Below are 22,067 nucleotides of genomic sequence, written 5' to 3'. Positions count from 1 at the left end.
CTTTTTTTTAAGATTTTATTTATTTATTCATGAGAGAGAGAGGCAGAGACACAGGCAGAGGGAGAAGCAGGCTCTATGCAGGGAGCCCCATGCAGGACTCATCCTGGGACTCCAGGATCTTGCCCTGGGCCAAAGGCAGACACTAAACTGCTGAGCCACCCAGGCATCCCCCTCAGGCAGTGTTCTTGCATGTCATGTAGATATAAGGAAAAAAGAAAAAAATTGTGTCCAAGTTAAACAACGTGTTTTGAAAATACCTGTCCTGGTGTCAGATTGCCTTTACAAGGCATAGTTAGCTTTGGTGTAGATTCTTGTAGTAGAAAGTTCTGGCAAACCTCATGTTTTAGATTTCATGTACCCATTTTTATCTGGTTCTTTATTTACCTTGTGACTGAATGAGAGAAGTGTGTGTGTATGTTTTATATTGACTCCTGAGAAGTTGTTGGTCCAAGATACCATTTTCCCCCATATCTTAGATGTAGACACAAGTAAGTGACTTTGTGACTTGTGACCTTGATTTACTTTCATTGATAAATGATCAGTTGTGCTACATCCGCACCCCCCAAAAGAAATCCACCTCATTTATGAGCATGTTTTCCAGTTTCATTTTGTCATTTTTCCCCGTTTTCAAATTGACCTGAAAAACACTGTTAATTACTGAAAACCCTTGCTTTCTTTTTTTGTTTTGTTTTGTTTTTAGAATTCTTCAAAGAACTACTGGAAAATGCAGAGAAATCTCTGAATGACATGTTTGTGAAGACCTACGGCCGCCTATACATGCAAAATTCTGAACTGTTCAAAGATCTCTTTGGGGAGCTGAAGCGCTACTATGTGGCAGGAAGTGTGAACCTGGAAGAAATGTTAAGTGACTTCTGGGCTCGCCTTTTGGAGCGGATGTTCCGCTTGGTGAACTCCCAGTACCACTTTACAGATGAGTATCTGGAATGTGTGAGCAAGTACACCGAGCAGCTGAAGCCCTTCGGAGACGTCCCTCGGAAACTGAAGCTGCAGGTTACTCGTGCATTTGTAGCAGCCCGTACTTTTGCTCAAGGCTTAGCGGTCGCAAGAGACGTAGTGAGCAAAGTCTCTGTGGTAAGTGCTGTTTGCATCCTGTGTTGTTTTATGTTGTTTCATTTTAAAAGAAGGTTTTGGAGGGCACCTGGGGGCCGCAGTAAGTTGAGCGTCTGACTCCTGGTTCCAGCTCAAGTCATGATCTCAGGGTCAAGAGTTTGAGCCCCACGTTAGGCTCCAAGCTCAGTATGGAGTCTGCTTAGGGTTCTCTCTCTCCCTCTGCTGGTCCCACTTGTGTGCTGGCTCGCTCATGCCCCCCCCACAAATAAGTAAATAAAAAGAAAGTTTGGGAGCTAGAAAATCAGTAGAATTCCACTGGCTTGATAACCATTTTCGTCTGTGCTCTCTTCTTTCTCTTAGCCTTTTCCCTCACATACTGTTCTGATGGAGATACACCATATAGAGACCGTGCTGTGATGACTATCATCTTATAACGTCATTCTTTCCAGTGGTTTCCTTGGTAGCTTTTCTTAGAAGCAGGACGTATGTTTACTTGGGAACCTTAATTCTCAAAATAGGTTTAATATTGCCATATTGTTTTCAGCCCCCATTTTACTTCCCCTCCAAGGAAAGAAACAGACAGGCTCCATCATTGGTTGCTTTGAGTGACTAGGATTAGGCTTAACTAGTTACAGTCTAGAGCAGTATTTAACATGCATTAGGATGTGTTTCCTTATTTGAAGGCATACTCAGAGCTCTTTAGAGGCTTTTTATGACAGTGTGGGCCACCTGCTCTTGACTTACGGCTTTGTTTACAGGATTACCAAAAGAGAATGAAATTGTAATATGTAGGCAAGAGTATATGAAATGAGGCACATTTTCCTCATTTGTTCATTAAAGGAATTGGACTGTGTCCTTTGAAACAAGCTAAGGATGTGTTTCAGGGGCCTCCTTGAGTCTCCCTCTCAGCAAGAGAGGTATGAGGAGTCTTCCAGTAAGTGACTCTGCATTTGTTTCTTTACCTCCTGGCAGCACTAGAGAATCTTTGCTTTCCTCACTTTTCAAAGTTTTTTTTTAAGATTTTATTTATTTTAAGAGAGAGAAAGCATGTGTGTGCAAGTGAGCATGGGAGAAGGAGCAGAGGGAGAGAGAGAATCTCAAGTATGCTTTGTGCTGAGTGAGGACCCTGATGCAGGGCTCATTCTCATGCCCCTGAGATCATGACCTGACCCGGAATCAAGAATCAGACACTGAATTGCCACCCAGGTGCCCCTCAAAATATAATTTTGAGCAAGATTTCAAGGTGGGGGAAAGGTTTTATGGCTCCTTCACTCCCCTCTTCCCCAGAAAAAAATGAAATTTGAAGACTTCTTGAAGGCCTTTCTACCTCTACTCTTCTATGACTTAGTAACAATGAAGAAACAATAATCTGGGGCAAGTTACCTTTGGAAGACTGATCTTGGTTCTGTAACATTTCTGCCCTCAAAGGAAAAGCCAAATTGTCCATTTACTAAAAAATCTGCAGACATAAAGACAGCAGCAGCTTCTACTTAGATCATTTGGTTGTTTTGAGGACAGAAGGGAGTGGTCAAAATAAAAACTGAACAGCCATACAAACAACTGGAATATCAATATGATCACCTATCAGAGTTCATTTAGAGTTCAAGTGACCAAAGAATTTATTGTCCAAACCAGGATGCTTATTATCTAGACCAAGGGATGCTTATTACCAGTCATACCCAGACAACATGTGCTCCTAATTTTTAATACGCAGCCTGAGCAGGCTAGGATTCATGGATTACCCAAGTTAGAGAGGAAATGTACATTCACCCAGTGAAGAAAAGATTCTGAAGAATCGTGTACCATGAAAATTAGGTGTTTCTAGGACATTTCATGCTAGGGTTTGGTGATAGGAAGCTTCGCTGATTGCCTTCATTACTACAGGTGTGTATGCTCTCATCTCCAGGCCATACACTTTTAGGGAACAGTTCTTTCCAGCATGTATTGGTTCACTCCTCATCCTGCTGATATTCTCCCTTGTAAATTGCAAACATTTGTTAGGGCATATGAGGGAGCAAGTGGGGGATAATGGTTATAATTAAAGGAATAATCTGATTCCTGAACTTCTGCCAGCCTGAGAAACCATGAGGAGTTTTGCAGATGCTCATGCCACAGTCCCAAAACAAGGCACAGTTACTCCAGTTTGCAGTTATTCATGTTGTAGCTCTCCTGACACATCTGCCCTCCTTCAACAAGTCCTTGTGTTCATCCTAAGCCGAAAAGGCAGAAAAGCGCTGCTGTGTGCTTTGAATGAGCGTGTGTGGGTGTGAAAGGAAAGACAAGAAGTAGAAAGCCCTTTGCAAGCATCTGAAAAGTGTTTGCTTCACATTAGCCATTACCCCTTTCATTTATTGGGGAGAGGGACCAAGCTGGTCTGGTTAGCCTCACTTGGCTAGATTGGAGCCCTCTTAGAGTTGGAGATTCCAGAACCTCCAACCCACCATGGAAGGCAGTAGATGAAACAAAGTGATTAGACCCTTCATTGCAGATTAGAAGGTCAGGAGCTAGAAGGCTTGCCATTGTGCACCCCATCTCACCTCCCAGGGTAGGGATAAAGAAGCAGTTGTGGCTTCCCTGTATCACATTCTTCTTCTGGACCTGGTGCTTAAAATTCATGGTGGGAAATCCATAAGGTTGGCTTTTGTATAGAAGATTCAAACACACTTAACCTATACAATAAAGAATATGTGACTCAAAACAAAGGAGTCGCAATCAATTTCTGGTGTTTCTTTTGGTATGAATTTTTTTAAGCAAGAGATTTTCTGTGTTACCTTATTATTGGTAAATTGTTTGAGAAAGTTCCTTTCTAAATTTAACCCTAAATTTGCTTCAGAATTGATCTGTATTCTACGTTCACTGTAATTTTTCATATCTGTGTAAGAGATACATAGTTATATGATATGAGAATACCAGCTATAGGGCTTAATTTACTGTAAGTAAACATCACTTGTCAGTTGTTTAGTTGAAAATCCTCTTATAAAAAAAAAAAAAGAAAATCCTCTTATAGGGCAGCCCAGGTGGCTCAGCGGTTTAGCGCCGCCTTCAGCCCAGGAAGTAATCCTGGAGACCAGGGATCGGGTCCCACATCGGGCTCCCTGTGTGGAGCCTGCTTCTCCCTCTGCCTGTGTCTCTGCCTCTCTCTCTGTGTCTCTCATGAATAAATAAATAAAATCTTTAAAAAAAAATCCTCTTATCTACTTTAAAAGTTGAATTGTAATTGGAAACTTTTTGATAATGTTTTGCTTCCCTACTGAGCTTCCTCTAGACTTAAGGACTGACTTGAAGTCAAACCCTTCAACCGAGTTGGGTTACATTACCTAAATTAACAATAGTAAGATACTCAGGCATCAAGTCAATTTCTAAAGTAGTTAAAACACACATACAAAAAATCTCTTATCATTATGTTTCTACTTAGAAGCACGTAAATACTTGGATATTTGAGAAAACATTTATTACATTCATTTTTGGAGTATGGCTACCAAATAAACCAAGATATTAATTTAAGATATAGTTCTATGGAAAAGACAGTAAACGATCTATCAAAACCTTATTTCAAATTGAACATGTTGAGAAAAAAATCTACATTTGATTAATAAAATAAGTAAGCTTCTCTACCAGTTTGGGTGGCCAACCACTGTTTTTTAACTTGGGCTCCCACCACTGCCACTTGCTGTCCAAGTGTTGTCTGCAGGTAGAAATAGAGCAACCTAAGAAATAGACATTTCTTCATTTGGTGTCTTGTAGAATTAATTACCTTGGGATTAGAAAAGATCATTCCGAGTAGAAAATATATATCCTAATTTTAAAAAGTCACCTCACCCACCCCATCTACAAAGATGTCTCTGAAAGTCTAATATGAAAAGCACTGTGGTCTCGGGAGCTAGTTACTGCATACTTAAACATGTTCCCACTTTCTCTTTGTAAATGGCTGCCCTATTTTTCCATCTTCCTTTTGCAACCCAAGGGTTGTAGTTAAAATGTTGAGCAATGATTTGATTATCACTAAGCCTTTTAAAGGCTATTAGCACCAGTAAGCTTAGAGAAAGTCACTTCTTAGTCAAAGTATACTTGCCTTGTTTCAGATTTTTGGGCCCAGACATCCAGTGATGGCAGCTTACTAAGCTTTACAATTCCCACTCAGAAAAGTCCCTATAATTAGTAACAAATGGTTCAAGAGCACCCTGGCACTATACCTCTCTGTAGTACTTATTCCTTCTTTTACTTGTCATGGCTCATGATGCCTTTCCTATTTACCTGCTCTAGCAGCAGTTTTGCCTGGAAGGGTGAAGTCTGTTGTGGTCTTTGAGAAGTGCACAAGTGGTAACATGCACCATGAAAACGACTAGCTCCTATGCCAAAGAGACTTGCATTCTCATGGTTTCAATTAACACTGACATAATGGGACTGTGTCTACAGCCCCCCCAAGCTCCAGGGGCTATAATTAGAAATCAGTGCCTTACCCTTGTGATATCTAAATGGTTGTCCTGCCTTGAGAACAATTTCCATTGCTCCCCCTTTGATTTTGTGTGTTCACAATGCCCCAACACCCGCAAGAGTACTGCACAAATTATTTTACTATTTCCTGAATCATTATAAATGGAAATTGTGTAAATGTCTATACAAAAAGCTTTTAAAAAGCTAGGTGTAGAGATCTATTCAACCCTGAATTTGTTTTCACTCACAACCCTTAAACACTAGCATTGCAGCGGTGGGACTGTAGCTGAAAGTAGGGGAGGAAGTGGGAAGTGTTAAGGACTTGAGATGGCGTGCTCTCAGGACAAAAATTGAGCCCTCTGCTTTAGTTTTATCTACAGCGTATCAACAAATATTCCTTAATGGGCCCTGATTTGTTCCGCATATTTTGTTAGATCTTAAAAATCCTATTATGAGGGGAATAGGAACATCTCATCCTCCTTTGGGTGTGTTCAGTGAATCCAAAACTAGGAAGTTGTGGGGGCGCCTGGGTGGCTCAGTTGGTTAAGCATCTGCCTTGGCCTCAGGTCATGATCTTGGGCCTGGGATCGAGCCCTGCATCAGGCTCCCTGCTAGGTGAGGAATCTACTTCTCCCTCCCTCTCTCCTTCTCTCTCTCTCAAATAAATAAAATCTTAAAAAAAAAAAAACCTAGGAAATTGTTGAATAAACTCATCACATCTCACAGCATGTTTGGATTCCCTATCTCTTTTTTTCTTTTACCATACTTTTGGGAAATATTTCCCTTTATTTTTATTGGGTGCTTATGTTACCAAGCAACAGATAAAATCTAGGACTTTTTTGTTTGTTTGGTGCTATTGGCTTTGCAGACCAAAAAAAATGTTGCAGCAAATGTATGTTAGGGACTGGAATAAACTAAAAGGAAATGTGTTTTTAACTTCAGTGCAGCATGTTGACTGCCATCACTGTAGTGTGGCTTAAGGCTCATTTGGAATTACCAAAATGAAATCCAGGCTGCACAAAGAGCTCTTCTCCAGCAGTTTTCGTTTTTTCAGCTGCGTTGCAGTAGTTTTTAATGTGGTGTTTGGAAAACACAGATTATTGAGTAAAAGTCTCAATCTATATTCAAAGAGTCTTTGCAGAAAAGGGGACATCTCTGCAAAGGCTTTTTATAGCAGAAATGGCATGCACATGCATGTCAATGTCAAATATATATCGGGTGGCAGGAATGAGTATCTTACAAAAGGGTGATGAGGATTCTCCATCGTCCCACACCCCAAGTCCCACTGACTTTTACCATGAAACACAGACAGCCTCCTAAAATCCTAAGGCATTTCAACATTTAAAAAGACCTTGATCAGTCTTGAAGGATTTTATGAGTTTTGGAAATTGGCTGTTTAATATTTCTTCATTCTGGGTCAGTAACTCAGATTTTGATTTGAGGGCATATATAGAAGTATTGAGTCCAGACGATGTCCCCTTTCTACCATACTGTCCCCCAAAACTAAACAAGTCAAACCACCTCATTCTTAGATAATGTCAAACATGTTTCTTATATAATCTCCCACTTCCTAGTAGAAATCAATAATCTCTGCTACATTTAGCTACGAATCTTTGAAACCGTTAAAACTTTGGTAAAATACGTGTTGTTTTCTGGAGTGTTTAAGTGAGCTCTTTTTTTTTCTCTCTGTGCAGCAGTGTTTACTGGAGCTTTTGAATTCTTTGTGGGCAGGGACCAGTAGGTGGCTTATATATTTTTTCCTCACCCCTGTAGTGTCTCGACCCATTATGAGGATATAGCGTTAGCTGAGTAAGTCTTTGTTGGTCATTAAGCAGTACATCATTTCCTCCAAAGGTCTAGTCAGGCATATCCACCATGTGGATGAATCCTAACTTGCCCTCCAATGTAAAAATGGTTTCATTTGGTCACCTAATTTGAAAACTGCAAATTCTTACCAGAAAATCAGCCAACCTCATAGCCTAATGTTCACTCTGTGTAGAGAAGCTGTGCTAGGTCTGGGGCGTTATGGAGAAGAACCAGGCTTCATGTGCTCCCTTCCGCTTTCCCTCACTGTTCTGTTACTCAAAAGAAGCCATTCTGATAAACAACAAGGAAGATGAGTGTACCTGCTCTAGAACTAAAATGCGCACATTCAGATCTTAGCCATTCCCTTGAAGAACTTGTGTGAGTCCCTTAATCTCTTTTGATTTCTCCTTTCTCATCTGTGAAATGAAATGATAATACTCCTCTCATATGATTAGTTGGAGGCTTAAATAAGTTAATACATACAAAGTACTTAGAAGAGAGCCTGGCACATAGTAAGCACTCTATAACTGTATCTTATCTATCAGTAAAAACCAATAAAAGTGACCAGTAGACAGCTAATTCTGACACTGAACAGAATATGTGTCTTTTCAGTTTTGACATCAAGACTCTTCATGATCATGAAACCATAGAAGCTAAATAAGCATTTTCTCCTGAGATCATTGGTCCATTCTTTATGTTAGTGGTTCAAAGGGGGAAGGGAGGGGTGTTCAGTTTTCCCTTCTCTGTTTCTAAATATGATTTTGAGAAACAATCTCTAAGGGAGGTCTGAAAAATGTGCCTTTTATCAAAGCAACCCTAAACCACCCAACTCCCACTCCCATTCCTATCCCAGCCCCAAGGATTCTGGCATTGGCATTGGGGCTCAGCAGTCCCTTCTAAACAATGGGAAAACCTCAAATTTTGGTCAAGAGTGTGACCCAAAGGAACAATGTTGTTGAATATTTTAAGTTGGCATGCTGTGCCATAGAGCATCAGTATATAATTAAGGATTAAAAGGTGGCCTTGGAGTAAACTTAACCCTTGTGTTAATCCCCACGTGACAGGATCCATCCGTTGGATTTGGGTCCCCATGTAAATGTACTCTAGAAAGTAAGGGAGTAGAATGTGAATGAACTTGAATTTCTATTCAAAATAAGTAAAATGCAAAAAATAAAAAATAAAAGCAAAAAACAAAACAAAATAAGTAAAATGCCAGCAGGAAGCCCTTGAGGATTCCAAGAGATAGGCAACCATTTTGTTTCTCCACCGGGTACTCCAGAGTCAAAAGGGAGAGCTGGTCCTTGGCACCTTGGGTTCACCATCCTGAGCTTGTTTGGATCCATGAGGGTGGGAACCCAAGACCTGGGGAGTGGTCACATTTATTGGTACTTCCTCTCGGGGGGCTGAACATTGCAGGGGGGCCCCTGTTTCTTTCGTTTTCCTAACTGTGTTAAAACCCTTCTCTAGGGGCTCCTGGGTGGCTCAGTTGGTTAAGCATCTGCCTTCAGCTCAAGTCCTGATCCTAAGGGTCCTGGGATCCAACCCTGTGTTGGGCTCTCTGCTCAGCGGGGAGCCTGCTTCTCCCTCTCCCTCTGCCCTTCCTCCTTGCTTCTGTGTGTTCTCTCTCTCTCTTTCTCTCTCTCTCTATCAAATAAATAAACATAAACAATAACAACCCTTCTCTGTACAAGGGCCTCATTCCCACACAAGAGTTTTGTTTCCCAGATCTGAATAATGTGAAGTTGTGCAGAGTGGTCTAAATAGTGGTTGTGAGACAAAAGACTGTTCAATTTTCCCTAGCCTGGGTATGGCACATGTTCTTCCCCATAGTGGTTTACTTCTAGAACTTTACCATCTCTCTTCTCCATTCTGGTGTGTGTTTTTTTTTTAAGATTTTGAAAATTTATTTATTGAGAGACAGAGAGACAGAGGCACAGACACAGGCAGAGGGAGAAGCAGGCTCCATGCAGGGAGCCCGACGTGGGACTTGATCCTGGGTCTCCAGGATCACACCCTGGGCCGAAGGCAGGCGCTAAACTACTGAGCCACCTGGGCTGTCCCCGTTCTGGTGTTTAGTGATTACATAGCATGTTAGAGCTGAGTCCTTGGTGATCATTATTAGTAGTTAGACAACCAGTTACATGTAGAGCATGAGCCAGTACTTAGCCAGGGAATGAAATGGAAAAAGTCTGCCAAACTCAGCTTAATCTTCCTTTAATAAAACTCAACTGTGTCATCTTGTTTGGTCCCTGTCTTTAAACTTGAGCAGACATCTCCCTGTGTTAGGGCACTGTACTACAAGGTCTACTGCATCACAGATTTGACTTACAACAGAATGAAGAATACAGTGGACCACAAATTGTTAAGAAAATGAATGGAAAAAAAAAGAAAATGAATGGAAAGGTCTTTTTGGAGGAAAAAAATTTGTTGAATATAACTATTGTGTTTTAGATTTTTGCTTATTTTCTAAAGGCCCATACTATTTTGGAATGTGTTTGTGCTTCATGGAATGGGTTCCCAGTCACCCCAACCCCCTGCCTACCTGACTGGGTGACGGGCACTGAGGGGGGCACTTGACTGGATGAGCACTGGGTTGTGTGCTATATGTTGGCAAATCGAACTCCAATAAAAAAAAATACCAAAAAAAAAAAGAACAGGTTCCCTATTCTAACATAGATTCCTACTTGGCTTTGCTACCTAATCACAAGTACATTCCAGAATAATCCCCAACACAAGATAGGTGCTCAGTAACTATTTGTTGACACTTGAGCTTTGTACATGTTTCCATACCAGGGCATGGTTTCCTCTTAAATATAATATTCAACAAATGCCACAGTCTGTTCTTTGATTTCTCAGTCATTTACACACTAACTCTTCACCTTTCTGAGATACAGCCATTTAGTGGTATCATCAACATGGAACTGAAATATAGTGTCAAGAGGAAATCAAGTGTGTGTAAGATGAGAATTTCACATCTTGTGTTGAAGAAGACAGGGAAATGTTTGATAAGGTGCAGTACTAGAATCAGATATAGTAGGGTGACTGTCAGCAAGTCAGTTCATCTGTGTGGCTTGGTTTTCTTATATCTTAAATGTGAGAGCTGGACGATGTGACCTCTAAGGCCCCTTGCAACTCTGACTTCTGTGATCCTCAGATTCTCCAGCCTCCTCCTTTTGCCAGGCCTGTTTTCTCATCTGTAAAGTGAGGGGGTGGAGCAGACAGGTATTGAAGTCCTAATTATCGATGACTTTAGAAGAACGAACTTTTAGCTGTCCAGAAAATCAAGCTCTCCAGACTTGGAGATACCTCCCCCGGGGTATTGGGTAGCCAAGATTTCACTGCACATTAAAACACAGTTAGAAGGACTAATTTGGGCCTGGTTAAAACTGTGGCAAAGTCCTAATTCTTGGGTAGGGAATGTTGACTCTGACATACTCTGTTACCACCTTGTTTGCTGAAGGTTCCCGCCCCCTTCAGGCCAGAGTTCTGGTAGGGATAAGCAGTGCTGTGTGTGCACATCAGATAGTAGCCCATTGGTGTTAAGTTTTCCTCCCGACAGTTCTAATCCCTCATTCCTGTTCCTGAGGGTCCTGTTGATAAGCAGTATCCAAAGTCACACTCCAGAGCAGGTGAAGCACCTTGCTAGATGGCCCCATATCCCAGCATCTGTTCCCTGCGCCAGTATCTGCTTTCAAAAGTTTGTGAGCACAGAACTGGTTGGGAGCGATAGAGAGGAATGCACTAATCCTCTGATAGTGACTCCCAAAGCAGAGGGCAGGGCAGAGAGAATGGAAAAGTCAGGAACCTTGGGTTAGCCACCAGGGAGGGGTGCATGAGACAATGTCATTGTTAAGAGAAACAGAAAGATACAAGGTCTACCGAGGATGGCCAGCCCACTCTGACTTTGGTACCACTTTTAGCTTTGCCCCTTCCCTTCCCCGTAAACTTTTCACAGCCCTCATGTTCTGCTGATTGGTACCTCATTCTGCTTCCTCTTCTTGTGCCTTTAAGTTCTGGCCACGCACACACTCCTACCTGTGCATCCAGCCACACTTCCTACAATTCCCCCACCCCCAGGCACTCTGCACACTCCTCCAGCCCATTTTGTTCTCCCTGGCTGGGATGTTCTCCTTTCGTTTGGCCAGTTAAATCCAACCCTTTCTTCCAAGTGTAACTGAAGACACGTCTCTTCCATCAAGTGTTCTCAGAGCACTCTGTGCTTTACTGCTCCCAGGACTTAGAAGGCCTTCACTTCATCCCGAGGTTAAATGTATTCATATTCTTGCCTGTAGGATGCATTGATTTTTGCCTTCTCCTCAGCTACTGGCACAGAACAGAGTGTACACTAGATACCCATCTTCACCTTAATTGGGAGATTAAGTGTCAAAGGCCAGTCTTGTAGTCCATGTGTTTGAAAAGAAGACATGCTTGTGTCCCAGTCTGGCAAACCAGACACAGTGTTGGTAGAGTCCACAGCAGGCCATGTGTGGTGGGCAGGAGATCACCTCTACTCTGGTGTCTTCTGGCCAATCCTGGCACCATATTTGTAAGAGGATTTTGAAACACTTGAGCCATGTAAAATGAGAGGGGGAGCATGTTGGAGGAAGAATGAGAGTCCACAGGGTGGGAAATAATGCGCACCTGGGTTATTCATGGTAAAGCGGTGTTCATCCCTCGCGTCCCCCCAGCACCACCCACTTTCTTCCTAGTATACCCCTTCCTTTTATCTAATCTTCCTCTAGAAGAAGCAGGCCAGGCCTGCTCAGTGTGATCCATCACAACTCATTCTTATGTTGAATTCATGGCCAAATGTTCAAGGTCAACTTGATGGACTTGGAATTGCTCTGGTACCTCTGTCCCACCATTGTCTTTGTCTTCTCCCCAAACTAGGTCAATCCTACAGCCCAGTGTACCCATGCCTTGCTGAAGATGATCTACTGCTCCCACTGCCAGGGGCTCGTGAATGTGAAGCCCTGTTACAACTACTGCTCGAACATTATGAGAGGCTGTCTGGCTAACCAAGGGGATCTCGATTTTGAATGGAACAATTTCATAGGTGAGTGAGCGAGGGAGAAATTTGTGTTGCCGGAGAGAGCTCAGCTTCTGGCCGTGGGGAATAGTGTAATTATCATCCATGAGGGTTCTTCTGTTCCTTGTTGTTTGCTAGAGTTCTTACTGTCTTCAGAGTTCCCACCATTCTATGAGTAAATGTTCTCTTGAACTAATGGTGGCATTACAGAAGACCTCAGACACAGTGAATACTGAGTTTTCGTAATGAGAACATGACCTTTTGGCATTTCCCCCCGAAAGGTCAGTTTTAGTTGTATATCCTAGGCCTGTGTTCCTGTAAAGGTGGGAGTACAGCCATCACTGGCTGAGCTTTGAAATCATTTGGTCTATCATGCTACAACTGAACCTTCTGCATTATTGGCCAGACAACCGCTGGATGTTTGAACCAGGTGAAACCTGATTGGGGGGGAATTGAGGGGTTCTGTTTCTGTAGAGGATTTAATAGGAACTGACATCCCCTGAGAATGGAGGTCCTTTGGCTCTAGTCATGTTAGAGGTAAGCATTCTCACCTGTCTCTGAAACCCAGAGTCCAGACTGCAGTGTAAGGGAGGTACCCATTTTCCAAGAGGATTAATCAACATCCTCGGGAAAGGACAAGTTAGGGATCATTTAAATGACTGGTCATCAACTTCCTTGATGCACTCTTAATGCATATGTTAAGTCCTGAAACCTCGGTACAGTACAGAAGCTCCTGATCCTCCGTGATAGTGGCACTGCACACACACACTAAGGGCTCACAAAAACAAACTTGGCTTTCTTCCCTGGCCCCCAGTCACATGGGTGTAATTGCAGAACATAAGTGCCTTTAGAAGCACCTGTTTTTCACTTACTTGTTCACATCATGGAACATGGATGCAATTTGCTGGCACTTTTGGGGGCGGGGGATTGGAGTTGGAGAGAATGCTTTTTAGTCTGTATGAGAGCTAATTACCATATTAACTCTGTTTGAAAAATGCATCAATAAATTGGCTCCAACAGATTCTTGAGAACACTGATACAAGAAAAAATAAAAGATGTGAATAGTAAGCACTTCAGCACAATTGTAGCCTAAATAGCTCAGAGCTAGAAGACCTGAGAAAATTTACACGCAGGAGAGCTGAGTCCCATGAAAGGGAAGGCCGAAGGGCGGGGAAGGCATGCGCACACTAACAGTGCATCATGCCCAGAAGGAAGCCATGGGAGAAATTGTAGCTTGAAAATATTTCCACTGGAAATCAAAGCTCGTGGCATTTCCAGATCTAAAGTTGATGTTTTTACTCTTTTTTAAATCCCACCCTCTCCCCCACACCCAGATGCCAAATTTGCAGTTTGCTTCTGCTAAATTCAATTTTGTAAATGTCGGTTAGCCTTTTTACTTTATAGCATCTAATGTATTCATTCTCAGGGCAAAGGAGGAGCATTTGCCATACAGTACAAACAGGGTAGAGTGACAACCCCTAGTTTTGCCAACTCTTCTAGAGCTTGATCAGGAGTAAGGGGCAAAGGGATATGTTCCTTGCTCTATTCTCTTGTTCTGGCATAAACTAACTCATTGTATTAAGATAGAAATTCTCTCGCTCTTTTTTTTTTTTTTTGACCTATTTTTCCAAAGAGTTTGAAGGTTCATGTCAAATCAAAACTGCACTCTGGCTTGCTTAATTAATGTTTTCAACCAGGTATTCTAAACAAGAAGGACTGAGTTGCTGCTGTTGTTCTTATTGAGAGTTTTCAAACTACATTTGCTCTCTTTCAAGAAACAAAATTAAACCTGAGTGCAAATTGATAGAATTTCAGAATCAATTTTCCTCAGTTATTTTAAATGATCTTTTTTGGAGGGAAGAGGTATATAATTCATGTCTAAACTTAATTTTTAATGGGTATTTTATTCTTTATGTCTCATAAGCTGATCTAACTGGTCAGGAGTAATAGACATTGTTAATCCCCAGTGCTTTTTTTATGAATTTTCACCAGGGTTTAATTTGCTCTGTGGTTATAGAATTCACGCCCAATTTACATGCCTCTGCTCTAGTTTTTTCTTTCTTTTTTTTTTTGCAAAGAATTTTTCTTTCCCCTTTAAATGACTGCAGTTAATGAACGGCAAAGGGCTCCCCCCCCTTTCTTTAAATCAGATCTTGGGTAAGTCGGGAAACTGCCTTTTGTTCTCCCAGTGGGCCCCGAGGCTGAACATGGGGGTTTATGATTATTGGTGGCCCAGTTCGAAAGGAATCACTTTGCCTGGTGTGAAGGGGATGCTTTGTTAATGGATGGGGGCGACCTTGTGCACATAGCCTGAGCCTTGAAATCCTGCAGTTGGACCAGGCCCTTGAAGAGACTAAGGATACGTTTTCCACATCTGCCTTCTTGCTGCCATGTCCTCTTTTCCCTCTCTTGAATCATTGTCAGCCTTGATCAACAAGATGGATCCAGTTGAAACACCCTGGACTTGGTTTTATAAGAGGTTGACTCAAAAGGTCAACCCAATACTCCCCACCACCACCACCAAAAAAGCCTGTTTCTAGAGAACCATAAATTATGCTTGGATGCACCTTGTTTTCCATCACATACTGTGGTTGCCTTAATGTTCATCTGACTCCTAGCCAACCTTATTAATGTCACACGTTGCTGCCAGCAGGACTTTCATATTGGGGTGTTGGGATTTGGGAGTTGCTGGAAGAAGGCAGGGGTCAGTGAGATATCCTGGAAATGAGACCTGTAGCTGAGACCCACCAGAAGAAAAATACCCCAAAGCCACCATCTTTGGCTCTCTTGCTCTCGCTCTCAGTCACTCACTCTCTCTCAGCTACTAATCAGGGCTGGCTGCTTCTAGGGCAGAGCCTCATTGATAGCCAAGCATGACTCCCCCCAGGGGTGGGAGGCAGCTTTGCGCATTCCTCAGCTGCGCACCGCACAACGCCATGGCACCGGCCCCAACAAAGGCCCAGCTTCCCTCCATTCCCAGAGTTTACAAAGACGCCAAACAGCCAGAAGAATCGGGTTTATGTTTCCTTTCAGTCTTTCACAAACACATTAGTGATCTGGCCTCTCCTCGCCACTAGGGGAATGAGTAGTTTCAAAATGCGCTGTTTTTTTCTTGTCTAAACCTCTGCATTTTAGATGCTGATTATCTGTCTATTCATAATATTTTTATTTGGAGCAAGCGACTTCTGCGAAGAATGTGCTTTCTGTACTTGGCAGCCCTGATGCTTTGACAATGATGAACACGTTTAAGTCGTGCTCCACTTGTTTACAAAAGTCTCCTTTTGCTAGCACATCAAAAGCATTTTCCCCCCTCTAGCACAATGGTATATTCATGCTGGCAGCCTTTACTTGGAGGTTGGAAGCGTCACTTTATTGGTGCTTACCACAATGCAATCTGAAACTTGATTTGTTATTACTTTTTTAAAAAAGTGCATTTCACGGAAATCTATTTGTGGTTTGTGACATTGCAATTGCAGTTTAGAGAAATGACCCCCAGTGCTTTAAAATGTTGTGTTGCATCTGTTCTAGGTGGAAGGTGAAAGGTTGGTGACCAAATTTGGTTTCATTAATATGTTGATGCTAAAACTCCTTTGCACCAGAAAGCTGAGGTAGAAGATCCTGGGGGTCTGCAGTGTTCTCTGAGAAGGGCCCATAGTCTTCTGGAAACTAGCCCTCCTTGCTGGGAGCTGCCCTTGGCCTCTTGCTGGGAGCTGCCCTTGGCCTACCTGAATCCTGCAGATAAGGTGGCCCTAACGACCCTCTCCCTGCAAACCTTAAGCCCTAGAGTGGAAAGGAGAGCAGACAAGTTGCAAAGTTTGGTGCTTGTCAGGAGTGAAGCAGCCCTTTTCCCATTTCCAGTTTGCTTTCATTTTGACCAGGAAATAATCAGGCAAAGCCACCAAGCCTAATAATTGCAGCCAACACATACGGCAGAAAAACAAGTGCCACATATTTTGTTTAAGAGATTCGATGTGTACTAAAACATTCTAGACTCCTCCAGAACGCCAAGGTGACTCACAGAATAATCCGCAAAGACTCACACTGTGAATGCAGGCTTTTTTGTGTACTGTGTCTTGTGTTGTCTTTTCACCCGAATGAAAAGAGGCACATGTTTGGCTTTAACTCGAGGCCCTTGTGTTTGAAATGGGAAGTTTATCTTAATACAAATTTGCATTTTTTCAAATTTTCATTATTTGAAAAGTCATTAGAATTCCTGGGAACACTGTCATTTGTACTTTCCAACTGTGCGCTCAAGGAGCTGAAAGGGTTTCATTTAAAAAATGAAAGAAAGGAAATGATACGCCAGAATTTTAACGGATTTATGTTTTTGAGTCTTGTAAATGGAACCTAAATGAAAAGATCCTAGGAAGTCACTGTGGAAGTGGCATGTTATTCTGCCTCCAGCCTTAGGTTTGTCAGCAGGAGCCAGCTTGGCGCCTTACAGTGACAGCCACCGACACACGAAAGAATGAACAATCATTATAATAGAACAGTCCCAATTGGGTGTCCTTGCTGTGGAATAAAGCATTCACCTGGCCACTTCACACTTTAGAGAGCTAGCAACACACGCTGACTAAATGCAGTTTGGTGTAGTAGAAGCGGACAGAAAAACCTGAATTGACTACAACACATGCCCTCTTCCCTCCCCTTCTCCCCCCATCCATAGGAAACAAAGACAGTAAAATAATCAGACTGATTACCCAAGGACAAACTAACGATTTACTTTTTATGCCATTTTGTTCTTCCCCAAACACCCCGTTAGACGCGATGCTGATGGTGGCGGAGAGGCTCGAGGGTCCCTTCAACATCGAATCGGTCATGGATCCCATCGATGTGAAGATTTCTGATGCTATAATGAACATGCAGGAGAATAGTGTGCAAGTGTCTCAGAAGGTAACAGAGGCGGGATAACTGAAAAGGAGAAACAGAGTCCCTACCCCTACCCTTCCCAAACTTGGGATGCAACTTCCCTAATGTGACCATGAATGCTTCAATGCAGGTTTTCCAGGGATGTGGACCCCCCAAGCCCCTCCCAGCTGGCCGGATTTCACGTTCCATCTCTGAGGGGGCTTTCAGTGCTCGCTTCAGACCATATCACCCTGAGGAACGCCCAACCACAGCAGCTGGCACTAGTTTGGACCGACTGGTGAGCACTTTGGAAGCAATGGCCATGTTTAATGACCAAGAACCAAAAACATTTGCTCCAAATGCATTTTTAGTTGGAAGGCTTTCAAGTGCAGGTCTTTCAGGTGAAGCTTTTCAAGCAAATTGCATGTGGGTGTCAATAAATCTGCCTCTCATTTTCTAGCTCATAAAGTTGGTACGTAGTTAGGAAACGTGAGGCATCTACTCTGAGACCATCATTGTGCCTGTCATAGGGAAGCACAGGGCAGTGAGACCCATCCTTGTTTTCCAGAAGCCCCAACAAAGTGGGAGAAGCAGCCATCCTTTTGCCTTAACTAGCAAAAGGGGATGTGTAATAAGTGTTAGGACGGTTGGAAAACATAAGCAAACTGCTTTCCACACATGCTGCACACACAGTAGTAGGAGGGAGCGCAGTGACAGACACGGTTTCATAGAGGGGACAGTATAGACGCTGGAACCAGAGTATGAAAGCCTCACAGAAAGAGACCGTGTTTTATCATGGTATCCATGGGACCTGGAGGCCAGCAGGCTTCCAATGGTAGTTGTAAATAAAGAAGTAAACGGTGGATCTGGGCAGCTCCTTGCATCCCACCATTCATTCATTTGAGTAATTCTGTTCTTTGCTGTATAAATTCGATCTGCATTTTTCTTTTGTGATTCAAGTTGAAAATGAATTGCATTGCACTCTGGAGCGACTTTAGAAATGGTCAAAAGACACATCTGTAGGCAGTTGGGTGTTTTTACACAGGTCTTCTCTTCTCCTCTTTTCTTTTTTACTTTTCTTTCTTCTTTTCCCCCCTCCTCTAATTAGGTTACTGATGTCAAGGAGAAGCTGAAACAGGCCAAGAAGTTCTGGTCCTCTCTGCCCAGCAATGTTTGCAGCGATGAGAGGATGGCCGCCGGGAATGGCAATGAAGATGATTGCTGGAATGGGAAAGGCAAGAGCAGGTTAGCCTTGGGCAAGTGGATTGGTGGTCTCCCTTCTCCCACATGCCTGGTACTGCGGGGCTCTTCAGACGGGGGTCACTTGGTGTCACTTGAGGGAAGCATCAGTAATGTGGATAGCCTCTAGACAATCTAAGGAACAGGCTTTGCCCCGCAAGCCTTGGGAAGGCACCCAGCTAGTTGCAGCGAGTACTGGGCCAGAAGTCTGCGGCGGTGGCTCTAGCCCAGTACAGGGGCTGCAGCCCAAGGTCAGGCTATTCCAGAAGTTCGGTCTTTACAGGATTGAATCCTTGTGGTTCTTGGCCCAATGGCCTGGCTCCCCAAAGTTCCAGTTCCCAAAAGGCCTCATTCTCTTCGGGGATGTCTTGTGTTGCTCCCCTAACACACCTAGTAACTCTGCTAAGTACCCACTGCACTTGACTCTGACCCACCAACCTCCGTAAAAGGGGTAGCTTTCCAAAAGGTCACCATCAAAGCAGAGAAACAAGAAATGAAAGAACTTTCTCATGAATTGTACCCAATGGAAATACTAGAATCTAGGCAGAATTCTCTGATGATCTGCGGCGACCATTTGTCTTAACCACTCCTATTCACAGGGTCATTTCTCATTTCAGATACCTGTTCGCAGTGACGGGAAATGGCTTAGCCAACCAGGGCAATAATCCAGAGGTCCAGGTTGACACCAGCAAACCAGACATACTGATCCTTCGTCAGATCATGGCTCTTCGGGTTATGACCAGTAAAATGAAGAATGCGTACAACGGGAACGATGTGGACTTCTTTGATATCAGTAAGCATTTGTGGTTTGGAACTTATACATTGTTCTTTGTACCAGCTTGTGATGAGGACTAAGTGGATTGAAATCTCTATTCCTTTTTTTTCTTTTAAATAGGTGACGAGAGCAGTGGAGAGGGAAGTGGAAGTGGTTGTGAGTATCAGCAGTGCCCTTCAGAGTTTGAGTACAACGTGACTGACCACTCTGGGAAGAATGCCAATGATAAAGCCAGCAGCCCTGGTGCCCTTGTGGGGGCACAGCCCTACCTCCTTGCTGTCTTCTGCATCTTGCTCCTGGTCATGCAGCGAGAGTGGAGATAATTCTGAATCTTAGAGGAAAAAGTTTTCATCAAAAAGATAAAAAGGCACCAGTTATCACTTTTATACCATCTTAGTGACTTTGCTTTTTAAATGAATGGACAACGATGTACAGTTTTTACTATGTGGCCACTGGTTTAAAAAATGCCGACTTTGTGTTTTCATTCAGTTTTGTGGGGGAAAAGGGACTCGTATGTAAAGTTGATTCCTGCTCCCCCAGAATCATGTTAAATGTGGCTAACAGTGTAGGTACAGAACTGTAGTTAGTTGTGCATTTGTGATTTTATCACTCTCTTATTTGTTTGTGGTTTTTTTTTCCTTTTTGTTTGTGGGTTTTTTTTTTTCCTTCAGTTATGATCTCACCTTGTTTCTTACAAGAAAACCAGGGTCCTTTCTTGGCATGTAACATGTACGTATTTCTGAAATATTAAATAGCTGTACAGAAGCAGGTTTTATTTATCATGTTATCTTATTAAAAGAAAAAGCCCAACAAGCAGTAAAATTTTCATTCATCCCTGTTGTTTTAGTTGCCTTATCTGGAGAGAAGTGGATGTGATTTTGTTTTTTATTATTATTAAGTTAGGACAGAATGTGAAGGCACGGGGGCTTCTGAGCCACTTGGTGGATTGTATTCAGGCATCAATACGAGAAGAAGGCTGTACTTCATTGATAGCCAGGGACTGGAAGAGACTGCAGACTATACCTGTCTTGGCTGAATTGAATTACATAAACTAAGATCGCAGATAGATAGGTCTATTTCGCAAACCCGCTTATACTAAAAAGTGGAACCCATTTAGAAGATTCTTTTTCATACACTCTCCCTAGAAATATAGAAGGCATTCAGGACGTCTGAGTTATCACACGTTCACACTTAGTTTGGGGGTGGGTTTTTATCTTTTTGTGTTTTATCCAGGCAAGTTAGCAAGCCGCTGTGTGCTGGTCTTCATGTCCACACTGACCTGCTTTGAATTCCTATCCTGAGGGCAGAAATGACCAAGTGACTAAGAAGCTCATTTGGTCCCCTTTGTCACAGTGTACCAGATTTCAACCCCAACCACATAGAATAGGGAACTGTCTGGGCACCAGCCCAAACCGGGGCACAGCCCGGGCTCACGGAAGAGCTGTCAACACTCCTCCGAGCAAAGATTTTGCCTGTGCATCTACATTTGGTTTGAGATCCCAATTTTTGTAAAAAGAGATTTCTAAAGTGCCCTACTTGAGTTGTCTGCCTGGGCCCCTGCCTCAGAAAGGCAAAGGGCTGGCTGTGCAGTTCATGGTCTTGTGCCACCCTTTTAGCCAAGAAGTCCACTTGGTGGGACCTGAGTGTCCATATATTTTTCACGTGTTGTTTTTGTTTGGAGGGGGACAGGAAGGAGAACCCAGAAGATAATAGCTTAGTGGTGATCATCCTATAGCCACAAGGGAATGGGGGGGGGTCTTGCAAAGGCTGGTTCTGTTGTCCCTGGGTCCCTAGGACTCCATTCCTCCTATCCTTACCAAATGTCAACCCATAAAACTATGAGACAGTAACAAATCCCTTGAAAAAGGAGTTCCCAAAAAGTCTTCAAAATGAAAAAATCCTGCAAGTCTCTTCCTGCCTTAGACCCCCATTAAGATCCTGACCTATTCCACAAAAGCTAAAACCCACAGAGAGGTGGTTTGTGTTCCTGTTCAGATCTTCAGTTGTAAGACTAATTCTCTATTTTTATATTGAAGCATAATTACTCAATAGCTCAGGGTCTACATTTCACTCGACTTTTTACACCAAATTCTGCGCGAATGGTCAACATGGAATATTGGGGGCTGTTGTAAACAGAGGCTTAATTTTATTAGCAGTAGCCAGTTATTTATTCAAGCATGATGTTAATAAAATAGGCATATTCTGGCTGGTGTGTATAAGTGGTTTTTTTGTTGTTGTTGTTGTTTTAAAACCAATCACAGAAGACCTAAAATTGGAAAGGTGCTCCATTTATATATGAGGAAAAATGGATTGTAAATAGCTAAGCTGCCTTGTGAGAACCTGGAAAATGTGCTGATACTTAGTAACTACCTCAGTTGTGAGGAATTTCCTTTTTAGCTTAGACTGCCATTACTTTGACTTGGTAGAAATGAATCTGGTCTCCAAAATGTGGCTCAAAGAGTTATCCCCGTAGACTTTGTAAGATTGTTTTTAATTTAAAACTTTGAACTCTGCCCAGCTGTTTTCTTTCAGTCAACTTCTCTACACCAATAACATTTTCCGAATTAAATATTCTTGAAGGTTCTTCTGGACTCTCACTGATTTGTTTTCTTTCTTTGCATTTTTTCCTGTGACCCTTTTATTATTTAAATTGTCTCTTGCTTTTGAACTTGAACTATGAAATAAACAAATCATAGATTTTTCCATTCAGATCAGACTGGATAACTCTTGGCTTCTAACCAGCTGGCAGGCTCACCATTGCACTCTGCCCCCCCGACCACCGCCAAAAAAAAAAAAAAAAAGAATAAAAGCAAGTTGAATATTCTAAAATCTTTAGAGTTCAGAGTATGAGGTAGAATAAAAGCT

At 42.6% G+C, this 22,067-nt stretch overlaps 1 protein-coding gene across 1 annotated transcript in view; it reads left to right on the top strand.

Moving 5' to 3' along the window:
- GPC4 (glypican 4) overlaps positions 1 to 21,785 on the top strand; it is a 111,607-nt gene extending 89,822 nt beyond the window's left edge. The window contains exons 3-9 of the mRNA XM_055338941.1: positions 701 to 1,092; positions 12,202 to 12,367; positions 17,103 to 17,233; positions 17,340 to 17,486; positions 18,297 to 18,433; positions 19,045 to 19,220; positions 19,323 to 21,785. Of these exons, the coding sequence (XP_055194916.1) occupies positions 701 to 1,092; positions 12,202 to 12,367; positions 17,103 to 17,233; positions 17,340 to 17,486; positions 18,297 to 18,433; positions 19,045 to 19,220; positions 19,323 to 19,525 (1,352 nt within the window). The 3' untranslated portion in view covers positions 19,526 to 21,785. The remainder of the gene's footprint in view (positions 1 to 700; positions 1,093 to 12,201; positions 12,368 to 17,102; positions 17,234 to 17,339; positions 17,487 to 18,296; positions 18,434 to 19,044; positions 19,221 to 19,322) is intronic.
- The last annotated feature ends 282 nt before the right edge of the window (positions 21,786 to 22,067 follow it).

Source organism: Nyctereutes procyonoides, unplaced genomic scaffold, assembly GCF_905146905.1.
Source record: "Nyctereutes procyonoides isolate TBG_1078 unplaced genomic scaffold, NYPRO_anot_genome, whole genome shotgun sequence".
NCBI lineage: Eukaryota > Metazoa > Chordata > Mammalia > Carnivora > Canidae > Nyctereutes > Nyctereutes procyonoides.
Note: the sequence above shows the minus strand (reverse complement) of the source record. Positions and strands in the feature narration are given on the sequence as shown.